Raw genomic sequence first — 13,669 nt, forward strand, 5'->3', positions numbered from 1 at the left:
CTCCCCCAAATTTGGCTGTGGTAGAGGGAGTTCAATAAACATCTCCCATTTTACATTACATGTCTAGTTCCACCTATTAGAGATCTACAACAAACTTCTAAATGATGCCAAAACTACTGGATGCTTACCCATATCTTTACTAAGCTCCTGGCCTCCTACAGCTTACTCATGTTTAATAGGCATTAGTTCCATTAAACTTAATTGTAGCCGTACTGTCTCTGTTTAACAGTAAGTTGGAAAAGAATGGATGCCACAAACTTTAATATTCAGAAGCCCTATTCTAATCGGGCTCTTTACTGGAAGCCTGTGTCCAGCTCTGGCTCCAAAGGGCTAGGGACAAGGAGAATTTGGATATAAATCATTATTGGGTACTGAGAATATTCAATCCAGAAAAGAAAATAATAAAGAATTGTGTATTTAAAAAGGTGAGGAGGGAGTTCCATGGTGACCTAGTGGTTAGGATTCTGGGCTTCACTGCCATGAGTTCAAATCCCTGGGGAACTAAGAATCCCACAAGTCACAGAAGCATAGCCAAATAAATAAATAAATTCTTAAACAGTGAGTAAATGCATTTCTATTGATAAGAGTAAATGAGTTATTTTAGAATAAATAATTTTTTATAAAAAACTATATTAATTCCTAAAACTATTTGGTATTGAAAACTAGTTGTTTCTATGAACTCTTCTCTGATACATATAAAATGGAGCAAGTGTCAGGGACTTGGGTTGATTTCTATATCTTTCATAAAGATATGTGGTGAGATTAGATATTTTCTGAAATTCTTTCCTAATAGTTTTCTAGTTTTCTGATTGTATGTGCTTAGTCACTCAGTCTTGTCAGACTCTTTGCTACCTCACAGAGTTCCTCTGTCCACAGGATTCTCCAGGCAGGAATGCTGGAGTGGGTTGCCATTCCCTTCTCCAGGGGATCTTGCCAATCCAAGAATCAAACCCGAGTCTCCTGCATTGCAGGCAGATTCTTTACCATGTGAGCTGCCAGGGAAGCCCAGTTTTCTGATACTGGTAGCCAAATAAATATAGTCTTCTCATAAGCCTACTAAATACAAGTGATGTTTAAATCTAGAAATGTGATGAAATAAATTGCAAAAAGTGACATTGCCATTTATTTCTAAATAGAGATTTATATTTATTTAAATAAAAATATAGGAATCAAGCCAGTTAACTACATATTGTACAAGAGTAAAAAAGAAATAGCAAGAAGTACAACAGACAATGAGACTTACTCTATCATCTCAGAGTGGTTTTCATAAATAGGCACTTAATCAGAAAATGAACTAAAAATTCAGAAAGATAAGCAGTCGGCTACAAGGTTACTCAAACGGGCAACCCTAGAAAACATTTGAAAAAGATGAAGTTTGTCTATGGTGTGCCTCTACCCCCACATCTCTGGCTTCTAGTATCTTTCTGTTACCATTGGCTGTTCAGAGTCATTCCAACCCTCTCCACCATAAAGACACACCCTTCACTTTTAAATTGTTTAAGTATGATGCCTTCAATTTAATATTTTTTGTCTTGTGTCCCATTACTTTGAATTAAATTAACTAATCTATGCTGCAGGGTGATACATCCTTAACAGGTTATACAACTGTTTCTGTGGTGCTTCTACTGCTGAGAATTCTAGGCCATTGGTAAGAAAGAGACTGATGTGCCTTTTTGTTGCCCCTGGAATCTTAATCAGGTGCTCTCCTCATCTATGTGTTTACACAAGCAAAGATGAACTTGGAAACAATCTGGATTTACATGTTGAAATATCTTTCTATCAAATGTAAACAGAATGTATATGTATTTCTAATCTAAAATTAAATCATTCTTTCAAATATTCTTTTATAACAGACTATTTCTGCAAACTCCTTAAAGTAAGCTATATCTAATTCATTTAATAATGATTATAATATATCAGTCTTATCATATGAATTGGAAAGATCTGTTAATCAAGTCTCTAAAATGGAAAATTTAATTTCCTTTGCTTCATTAATTGACAATAAATATTTTCAGAGATTTGAATTTTAAACAGCATTAATGATAGGTGATTCCAAAATACTCATATGGGTCCTGGGCAATTTCAATACATTGAAGAGACTTGTTTATTTGCCAGAATTTAAAGCTGCACCTGATTTTTAATTGTCAAAGAACACATTGCTTTTGAGGACAACAAGCAGCAACTGCTTTTAAAAGCTCATTTAACAATTAACTTTTTTTTTGTTTTTGCTGTTATCATTTGTTTGATAGAGTGTTCATATAATATTTGAAACAAAGAACTGTTCGATAGGGAAGAAACATTTAGAACAGATGAAATTATGAAGATTCTGTTCTTCTTGTTATGTCTTTTCAAGGTTAGCATCGAGAAGTTCTAGGACACTGTAGAGAAGCCAGCCATCTTTTCAAGGTTAGCATAGAGAGGTTCTAGGAGAAGTCAGCCACTAGAGCAAAGGCAGTGACAGAAAATTGCTCTAAAATTACCTATTCATTTATCTGTAAACTATAGGTACATATCATTTGCACCTTTTATTCAACCAAATATAAGTTAATATTTACTGAGATAACATGCTGAAAAATGATTTTAAAATGCTTAGCACTTCAAAGATACAGGATCAAATTACAATTCTTTGTTTTCAGCAGGAATAAATTTGCTAATTTATTTCCCATTAAATGAACAGCTTTCTGTATTTGAGCTCCATGGCTAATATTCTATTAAAATTTTACTTTCTTATCTTAAATATGTTTCTCTAATTAGAAAGGGATCTGAAAAAAATCAAAGACTTTCACCTGAGTGAAATAATTTAAAACAAATCATTCACTACAATTCATGCAAACTCATTTTATCTACCCTTACTGTTTATACTTGCAAAATATCCAACAACAAGTCCTATTGGTTACAAATTAATGCTGCGAGCTTTGCTGTCTTTTGTTTCTAGAAACAGCCCTTAAATGTGAGATTAAAATCACCCCCATTCAATAAGTGCTTGTTTGTGTATTGCAGATCATAGTCCTTTATCAGGAATAATAATGCAGCTTTACTTTTTATGGGAAATGGAGAATAAAACCTCAACAAATGGATGCAACTCTTCAGAATGGCTCTCAAATGGGCAGTGCTGAAAATTGATCTGGTTACTTGTCAGTTGCATTATTCAGAGATGACATCAGCATCAAAGCTGTATCCAATTGAGGCTCATTGCCCACCCCGTGACAACCTTTGATAAATTAAAAAACCTACTCCATAAAGATATAAGCATCTCCAGGGTTGTAATTTGAGCTATGAAACCTAATTAAGCAACTTTCCACCAGGCTCATTAATAAGCACTGAACCAGGTTCTATACAAACACCTGAACACATGAATGTGAATGCTAACAAAACATTTCATAGTATATCACCACTAATAAGTTATTCTAGAGGAAAAGCAGTTAGATGAGACAGTTTTCATAGTATCTGATTTTGATTATATTAGCTTGTTAGATTATTTCTAACTGAAAAACAGAACTGAAATCTTTTGACAATGGCATGCTCTTTGATGTTCTTCAAACAATTCTATTCTATTGCTTTGGTACATAAGATATCATGCGTCTTTACCTGGAGGGTTATGTTCATTGAGAATCACAAGTGATGCTGGTGTAGGTCTTCTTTTCCTGATCTGGGAACAATAAAGAACCAGCTAAGGTCAGAGTCAGTTGCTGCTCCAGGCTGCTCTATAGCTTGCAAGCCTATCCCATCCTCATCTTTCCCCAATATAGAGAGTAAATTTCTGGGAGGCACACAGTAGGTTGCTCACTAATTTTATTTTCAATAAAAAAAAGTTAGACAGTAGAACTGGCAGATGCTAGTATCACCTTCTTTAATCAAAAACTACATTTTCACAGAACAGAAATAGTTGTATGTAATCAAATGATGCCACCAAATATTAAGGCTGAAGTGCAGTGAAGGTACAGGGATGACTTGCTAATTTCAGTGGCTCTCTTGGAGCCTCATACATTGATGATGCTTTCAAGATCCATTACCCTTATTTCTAAACAGGGTAAGAGCAGCTTGCTGCTGCTAAGTCCCTTCAGTTGTGTCCAACTCTGTGCGACCCCACAGATGACACCCACCAGGCTCCCCCATCCCTGGGATTTTCCAGGCAAGAACACTGGAGTGTGTTGCCATTTCCCTCTCCAATGTATGAAAGTGAAAAGTGAAAGTGAAGTCGCTCAGTCATGTCTGACCCTTAGCTACCCCATGGACTGCAGCCCACCAGGCACCTCTGTTCATGGGATTTTCCAGGCAAGAGTACTGAAGTGGGTTGCCATTGCCTTCTCCCAAGAGCAGCTTAGAAAACTCAAATTTCCAGCAGGTTAAATTTAACAGCATACATACTTAACTTCAATTAATATTTTAAACTTTTCTTATTTTCTAGATTATTGTTTAGAACAAATTAACAAAGAATGAACATGGCTCTTACAGAAGTATGTAATTCATTTAAAACTAATAGATTTGGTTTGTGGTGTTTTTTTCCCCTTATTTTAAGAGTTACAGGAACATATTATTAGAATTTCTAATGTATCCTTGATTATTTAAATATGCAAGTAAATTCCCAAATTAGTAGAATAGTGGATAAATTTTACTAACAATATCTTGTCCAGGATAGAACCAATGTTCCATTTAACATAGATATAGATTCAAGGTTGCATCTATCTGTCTTGAGTTTGGGTGAATCTACTTCAGATTATCAAAACATCCTAAAAGTCTCAGATTCAATAATTATTTTCAAGACTTTGTATATAATATTTGTAAAAGGATTCAGGAATAAGTTAAGTTTTAAGAAGTTAATAATTATGTAGGCAAAAATTTTATTACAAATGATCTTTTTACTAGTTGCATTGAATCAAGAGTCTAAGTAAATCTGAATATGAAAGGTGATACAGTAAACCAGCCTCCCATGAAGACAGAAAGAGATAGAAATAAAAATATATAGATATATTTAACTTGGAAAAATATCCAGGTTGTGTTAAAATACTATTTTTAATATCTGAATAAAATGTTTTTTAAATTATACACATACCTATGATCCTGTATTACATATATTTATAGTTGCTGCTTTTGATACACAATGAAAACATAAAATATTAAGCCCATGATCTGAAATTATTGAGATTTAATGCTTTCATTGTTAGGTGAATATTTTGATTTGTATAAATAAAAAAATAAAAGCCTTCTAATTCTGAAAAATAGTATAAGTTTCTCTTAATATTGAAGCTGTTATTTCAATAAGCAAAAGCAAACAGATTTTTGAATCCAAATCTATATTGGTAATGTGATCATTTTTCCTTAAGGGGTGCTAATTTTGTATCACATGAAATATTGCATTTAGCCAATAGTTCCTTCACTGAAACTCAAATACAAGTGCATATGAAAGCAAACTTATTTCTCATTCACATATTCTGGAAAGTCACAAAGTTAGGCAAATTCAAGAGGTAGAGAAGCTTTTAATTAATAACAAGAATGTATGTCTGTATTACTTATGTATAGGAACTGGTCCCCACCCAGTTGCACTTACCTGCTCAGCTGCTTCGGGTGCAATCTGACTCTGGAATAAAGGCACAGCAAATTGTATCTTTTTGGGACTGTTTGGCTCCATAATAATGATGAGAATTAGTCAGAGATGTGAAGGACTCAGGAAGACGAACCCCAGGTGGTGTCTGGGATGTGTTTCCTCAGGAGCACTCCACCCAGCCACACAGAGTGCTTTGTAATAAATAGCTGTAATTCCAGAGCGAGCAAGTGAAGATGCCGAGGTCTGAATAACTCTCTTCTTCAACATCCACAGTGATGCCTGGCTTGCCTGTTCCCCACCAATCCCTTAGATCCTCTCAGCACAATACAGAAAGGAACAAGCTAATTGTGTGGCTCTTCACTAATATACACATGCCAAGCATTCACTCAGCAGCTAATTGAAAATGCAATGCTAGCCTTGAAGGACCTGCTGCCCTGGGATTTGAAAGAAAGGCTCTATCCACTGTACATTACTAAGCGGCTGCTCAAAAGTGCATTGTAAGCTCCCTCTGAGTATTGCAGGGATGGGCCATTCATTATTGATGAACATAAAGCAGGAAGTTTTTAGAGTTGGGGGCAGGGTTTGGGTATAGAGTCATTTCATTTCTCTTGGAGTACCTTATCAGTCAGACACCTTAGTTATTTCAGATCCAGCTACCAAACTGATGAATGGCCATGGAGGGTAAGCCACAACCAATGATATCAGCTGTATTTATGCTGTGAGATCTCCTTAGGTAAGACTGATCACAAGAGACAGAGCATCTGTTGTGTAGTGAGAACATTACCCTCCTGGCTGAGCAAATCTCAGTTCAAGTTCCATTTCTACTTCTAACAAGTTCTGTGGCCTCAAGCAAATCAGAGGCAGTGTCTTGGCCCCCACACCTTCCTCAGAAAAACAAGGGGTTTGGACTTGATGACCTTTAAGCTCCTGTTCTGTTCCAGCATTCTATAATTATAGTCCACAATTTTCATTAGAGTGAAAAGTATTAGACTGCTAAATTTAGCAAATTGCTTGAAAGTTACTGCTGCTTCAATGACCTCTATTTCCCGATGGCGCCAGTTGTAGCCTCTGATTTGGAAGAATACAGAAGTGACCAGACATCAGTGGAAACCTGATGGGATCCAACACTGTGATTCATTGTTAATAATGGGGATATATGCAAACAAAACGTCTTAGGAGAGAAAAGTGTAAAGGGGGAAATCTTCAGAATGATAACAGTCATATAATAAGGATTACGGTCATATTAGCTAGTGGTGAAGGTAGAGGGGGTCAAATGGTCTGCTCTTCACATCTGTTAATATATAAGGGGAAACAATAGCATAGCCAGATGGTCTTCATGCATTCAACTCCTTTTGCAAAGGAAGCCTGAAAATGATGCTGCTTTAATAGAAGAGAGAACTTGAGTTCTCTACTTCCTTATTGAAAGATAGTGTTTGATGAATGCTAGATTTTTTAACACAGATTTTTCAATATGTTTTGGACTTGAAATGGCAATCCACTCCAGCACTCTTGCCTGGAAAATCCCATGGATGGAGGACCCTGATAGGCTACAGTCCACGGGGTCGTGAAGAATCGGACACTACTGAGCCACTTCACTTTCACTTTCACATTTCAGTTCAGTTCAGTTCAGTCGCTCAGTCATGTCCGACTCTTCGTGACCCCATGAATCACAGCACGCCAGGGCTCCCTGTCCATCACCATTTAGACATTTGTTATTATTCCAGATATTTACAAATGAAGTTTTTTCTCTTTTTTAAAAAAAATTTGAGTCCATACCCAGAATCCATTTTAATGATTTAAGTATGCAGCGTTCTGTGGAAAGATGATAGAAAGTGATATACACGTTACTCAAGTAGTTTTCTATACCCTCTAGGGGAAAAAGCAAATGAAAATGTGGATGTGTAAGCACTTTCAGGTGGAGAACACTGCTGACCAGCAAGAAATCTTGTGATGGGTTCATCTTTATAGTTTCAAGAAGAAACTTACAAATTACATTTTGTGTAACAGTTTACAAATGAAAATATGAATTGATATCATTAAAGGAGTTATTTCTCCTGTGTATTTCTTCAAATTACATGTAAGGAAAATAGGACCATTTCTAGTGAGTAGTTAATCCAAAACTTCATTTAGTGTAATAATTAAGAGGATGTATTTGGTAGCCTTGAGTTCAAATCCTGTTTCTGCTACTTAGTTTATCAAGGTTCAGCAGTAAGAGAACTTCCTTTTAGTGAAGTTTAGATGGATTATGTGAATTTATTTAAAATGAGTTATTTGCAAGAGCTCATTACAAGGCCAGCACACCATAACCACTGAGTAAAATAGCTAGATTTTTCAAAGGTGAAAATACAATTTTAATCTGGATTACAATGGATCTCTACCTATTTAGAATAATTTAATATCAGTTAGAACAATAGGTGGTAAAGTGAAATACCACATGTGCATTACAGCATAAACATCACTAAACAATTCTCAATAACTAATTCTCTGTTTTGAATAGTTCGGCCAGAAATAATACCGTAAATAGTATTGACTATCTAGACCCTTTTAGGGAGAAGGCAATGGCACCCCACTCCAGTACTCTTGCCTGGAAAATCCCATGGACGGAGGAGCCTGCTAGGCTGCAGTCCATGGGGTCGCTAAGAGTCGGACACGACTGAGCGACTTCACTTTCACTTTTCACTTTCATGCACTGGAGAAGGAAATGGCAACCCACTCCAGTGTTCTTGCCTGGAGAATCCCAGGGATGGGGGAGCCTGAAGGGCTGCTGTCTATGGGGTCGCACAGAGTCAGACACAACTGAAGTGACTTAGCAGCAGCAGCAGGCCCTTTAAGCTGCTTCTTCATCAGGCCAACTCCCGTGCATTTCAGGCCTCAGCTGAGTGTTACTGCTTCTAGGTAGCTTTCATAGACCTCCTCCTACCCACATTGCCTTTAGAGCCACCTCTTCTGTGTTCCCAAAGCACTCACAATATCTCTACTTAGTACAATAACTGCTGGTCTGTCTTTTAACTGTTTAGCATTTTCAGAGCCGCTCATTCACATAGCAAGTGTTTGTTGAGAAGATACTGCAACCTACTCCATGCCAGGCGTTTTGCTGTGGCATTAAAGGAGACATTGTGTTAAAGGTGTTTGAAGTCCTTTTAAAGCTAAATTATTATTCCAAGAACCACTTAAAATGCAACTTAAATTTTAAATAATCTAAAAATTTTAGTATGTTTATATGGGGAGTATAGTTCCCTGCTGGCTCAGCTGGTAAGGAATCCGCCTGCAATGCGGGAGACTTGGGTTCAGTCCCTGGGTTGGGAAGATCCCCTGGAGAAAGGAAAGCCTACCCACTCCAGTATTCTGGCCTAGAGAATTCCATGGACTGTACACTCCATGGGGTCACAAAGAGTCCGACTTTTTTAATTTAAATTTAAATAGTTATGGTAAATATTAGGTGAACATTTTTTTCTTCCTGTTAGAGATAATAGTAATAGTGATACTTACCATGTGCCAGGCACAATTCTAAGTGCTTTATCTGCATTAACTTATTGAATATTATTAACTTATTCATAACAACTCTTTGAGCTAGGTACTTTTGCCATCTCTAATTTGAAATGAAGAAACCGAGAATCAAAGAGTTTAGGTAATTTGCCCAATGTCATCCAGCTAATATGTGGCAGAGAGAGCATTCAAATGCAGACAATTCTGCATCAAGCCTGGGCTTTAATCACAATGGCTACTTTCATATAAGGGCTTATAAAGAACCCATCTGCCAATGCAGGAGACATAAGAGACATAAGGTTTGATCCTTGGGTCTGAAGATCCCCTGGAGGAGGAAATGGCAACCTACTCCAGTATTCTTGCCTGGGAAATCTCATGGACAGAGGAGCCTAGCGGGCTATAGTCCATAGGGTCACAAAGAAGCAACTTAGCACGCATGCAGAGAAGTCCAGAGTAGGCACCAGAATCGCTGCAGGGGTTAGATGTTCCAACCACAAGAGTCCAGTGGTAAAAGACCATAAGGTGACATGGCATATGAATAAAAGGAAAGAAAGTAGTATGATTAAAGGATACAAGTAATCATGATCCTACATTTCAAATTATAAATCAACATGCTGCTGCTGCTAAGTCGCTTCAGTCATGTCCGACTCTGTGCGACCCCATAGACGGCAGCCCACCAGGCTCCCCCGTCCCTGGGATTCTCCAGGCAAGAACACTGGAGTGGGTTGCCATTTCCTTCTCCAATGCATGAAAGTGAAAATTGAAAGTGAAGTCTCTCAGTCGTGTCCGACTCTTAGCGACCCCATGGACTGCAGCCCACCAGGCTCCTCCGTCCATGGGATTTTCTAGCAAGAGTACTGGAGTGGGGTGGCATTATGGAGAATTTAGAGTTTGATATTATGTCACCAAGCTGACTTGAAAGAAGGCAGTTAGTTTTTCTTTTCCTTCAAGTAATGGCTGCTATCATTAAAGATTTAAAAAGCTTCTAGAATAAGCAGTACCTATAGTCTCTCTTCAAGATAAGAGATTCTATGATTAGAGAAGGCAAAACATCAGGCCAACAGACCATTAGGCCTTCCTAATTTTACTCTGTAATATCTGTCTGACTTTATTTTTCACAGCTCCTCAAGACCCCCATTTAGTTACACTTTACCCCATAGCCAGCCTTTCTCTGGCCTCCTCTTCCTTCCTGGGAAGCTTTCCACTTATCCAAATTGGTTCATCCTCTAATTCTACTTCCTTAAAAAGTCACCTTCAAATTCTCCAAACAAGAGAAATCATTCCCTTTTTTCCTCTTGTGGTATTTAATTATATGTGGTTTTATGTTACTCTCCACGACTTTCCTTTGTGTTCCTTTGGACTCCCGTCCTCAACACCTAATCCTTTTCTATCTTGTCTTATTATATTCTTAATATAAACAGAATATAATATAAATCCCCACCAACAAGATGTTGGGGATCTAGCTTCTAAATAACCCTACTTAGTCTTCGTCTGTCATGTTGTCAGGAAACAAGGTGTTGCAGTATACTTGAATTTGCCCTAGTCTGTAGCTCATTCTTTTAAGCACTATTCAGTCCAGTTCAGTCACTCAGTCATGTCCAACTCTTTGTGACCCCATGGACTGCAGCACCCCAGACTTCCCTGTCCATCACCAACTCCTGGAGCTTGCTCAAACTCATGTCTATCAAGTCGATGATGCCATCCAACCATCTCATCCTCTGTTGGGCTCTTCTCCTCTTGCGTTCAGTCTTTCCCAGCATCAGGGTCTTTCCAATGAGTCAGTTCTTCCCATCAGGTGACCAAAGTATTGGAGCTTCAGCTTCAGCATCAGGCCTGATTTCCTATAGGATTGACTGGTTTGGTCTCCTTGCAGTCCAAGGGACTCTCAAGAGTCTTCTCTAACACCACTGTTCAAAAGCATCAATTCTTCGGTGCTCAGCTTTCTTTATGGTTCAACTCTCATGTTCATAACATGACTACTGGAAAAACCATAGCTTTGACTATGCGGATCTTTGTCAGCAAAGTATTGTCACTGCTTTTTAATACACTATCCAAGTTGGTCACAGCTTTTCTTCCAAGGAGCAAGTATCTTTTAATTTCATGGCTGCAGTCACCATCCGCAGTGATTTTGGAGCCCAAGAAAATAAAGTCTGCCACCGTTTCCACTGTCTCCCCATCTATTTGCCATGAAATGATGGGACCAAATGTCATGATCTTAGTTTTCTGAATGTTGAGTTTTAAGCCAACTTTTTCTCTTTCCTCTTTCACTTTCATCAAGAGGCTCTTTAGTTCCTATTCTAAGAGTGATGTCATCTGTATATCTGAGGTTATTGATATTTCTCCCTGCAATCTTGATTCCACCTTGTGCTTCATCCAGCCTAGCATTTCGCATGATGTACCCTGCATATAAGTTAAATAAGCAGGGAGACAATATACAGCTTTGACTTACTCCTTTGCACTATATCTTGTTTTTATTTGAGTATTTTAATGGACACTTAAAAATATATTCCATATGTTTACACCTTTTTAAAGGAGTATATATTAATCATAAGTTGTTCTTTTTCCTTTGTGGCCTTCCTGTAAACAACAGTTATTGTACTCTCTGATCTAGAAAGATGTCATCTGAAGCTATTGATATTTCTTTACCATCTTAATTGGCTGAAAATTCCATAGATACATAGTTTTTATAGCTGTTTAAATGCTTTTACCTAATGATTATGGACAGTCATTTTTTTAAATTGTCACTTGTCTTAGTCCATTCAGATTGCTACAACAAATACCAGGGATTGGGTGTCTTACAACAAAAAACGTTATTTCTTACTGTCTAGAGTCTGTAGCCAATAGAATACAGAGGACATGATGATACATGACTGTAGAGTCTAGACCACAAGATGTTGGACTGTCTTGCGCCTCCATCTGGGAATGCATCCAGTAGACACGGGCTACCACCCTGTCAAGAAACCAGAGCCACAGGGAGGGTACATGTAAGCACTCTGGTCGATGCTTATATTTTTGTGTGTAATGTGAGAAAAATGTTTGAAAGAAGATGTCCTGAGATGTTGCTAGGAATATTCTCCGGGAAATATGTCACATCTTCAATCTTTGTATTTTTCTATTTTATGCAATAGGCAGGTATTCAGTTTATTAAAACAAAATGTATCTTCCAGAATAACAATATAATTTCTAAGTAATATTTTTAAATGGTCTTAATTTTCACACATACAAATATTGTTTTCACTCCCTTAAGTCAGAGAAATTGAAATGAAATAGCTTTTTTTTAAAAAAAAAAATGCTTTATCTTTTAATTAAAGACAGTTTTCTTTGAATGAGATCATTATTTTCATAAGAATGCTAAATTAAATGCCAAAAAACCACTGTGTAACATTCATATTTACCTATTACAGGAAAGATTACAGATACACAAAGATTTTTTCAATATACTTGCTGATATATGTAATATAATGCATAGATGCTACAATAATAATTGGAAAAAATCAGGAAAATCTGTTCTCTTGGAATTTCTTTGAAAAACAAAGAATTCTTTCTATTTTTTTATTCTTTCTATCTTTTTAATATTTCTATTTTTTTGGTTGACTTATTGATTCTCTAAGCTTTGATGACAAATAGAATATATCCTTACTTTTACATAATTAAAATAGCGTGAGAGAAAGAGAGGGAATTAACAGGGCAGAAAATTAAGCTTCTTAAACTCTAAGGAATCTCAAAATCTTTTAATCCGAAGAAAGGTTTGAAATATAAATGATATTACGTTCTACAAAATGTGATCAGGCAAAGTGTGAAGTAGGTTGTAGTGATACTTCTCAGTTAGATAATACTTGAAGGAACAAGTTCTTAACAAGTCCCTCCCAGTCTTACTTTTTTAGACGTTTTTCAAAAAAGAAACTTGAATAGGCAACACATTTTGAAGAAAACAAAATAGGCAACAAATACTCTCCAGCTAATATGCCATCTGTAGTTTAGCTTTTTTAAAATCTGTCATTAAATGCTAGATAGAGAGCAATCAACTTCCTTTTTTTTTAGATTAATTTTTCAAAGCAGGGTTTTGTGAATCACCTAAGGCTGGTTCCTTGTGACCTCATATAATTGATGTCAGACATAATGTGATAGTCAAAATTTTTTTCAGTAGACTCCTAAACCCTTCCATCCATAATACAGATATCAAGGAAAGCCTTTTGTGTACTATCTTTATGGAGAGACTGTTTTAAATGATTAAAGAAGACAAGAAAGGGCTACACTCATGATAATGATGAAGCACTTTATTTTAAAACACGTATAACCTTTTAAAGGGTACTCAGGCATGGCTAGTGGATGGTTATTAGGTAAATCCCAGCCAGCTTCACCCTAATTCTGACCCCTGGGGAACAGTGAGAACTCTAATTCATGGTTCTCAGATTAGGGGCTTCTACCAACCTAACATTGACCTTCTGCTGGTGCTTTGGTCTGTTTCCCCCTCACTCCTTCATGCTTGCTGCTGCTAAGTTGCTTCAGTGGTGTCCGACTCTGTGAGACCCCATAGATGGCAGCCCACAAGGCTCCCCCGTCCCTGGGATTCTCCAGGCAAGAACACTGGAGTGGGTTGCCATTTCCTTCTCCAATGCATGAAAGTAAAAAGTGAAA

General features: G+C 37.1%; 1 protein-coding gene across 2 annotated transcripts in view; it reads right to left on the minus strand.

Moving 5' to 3' along the window:
- PPP1R1C (protein phosphatase 1 regulatory inhibitor subunit 1C) overlaps positions 1–5,749 on the minus strand; it is a 110,683-nt gene extending 104,934 nt beyond the window's left edge. Inside the window, exons 1-2 of one of the 2 annotated variants that reach the window (XM_055574723.1) lie at positions 5,549–5,749; positions 3,589–3,649 (exon numbers count right to left, since the gene is read on the minus strand). In XM_055574723.1, coding sequence (XP_055430698.1) covers positions 3,589–3,649; positions 5,549–5,629 — 142 coding nt within the window. In that variant the 5' untranslated portion in view covers positions 5,630–5,749. Of the gene's footprint in view, positions 1–3,588; positions 3,671–5,548 lie in introns of both variants that reach the window. The other variant, XM_055574722.1, reaches the window with a different exon arrangement.
- Positions 5,750–13,669: the final 7,920 nt, after the last annotated feature.

Source organism: Bubalus kerabau, chromosome 3 (assembly GCF_029407905.1).
Source record: "Bubalus kerabau isolate K-KA32 ecotype Philippines breed swamp buffalo chromosome 3, PCC_UOA_SB_1v2, whole genome shotgun sequence".
NCBI classification, from domain to species: Eukaryota; Metazoa; Chordata; class Mammalia; order Artiodactyla; family Bovidae; genus Bubalus; species Bubalus kerabau.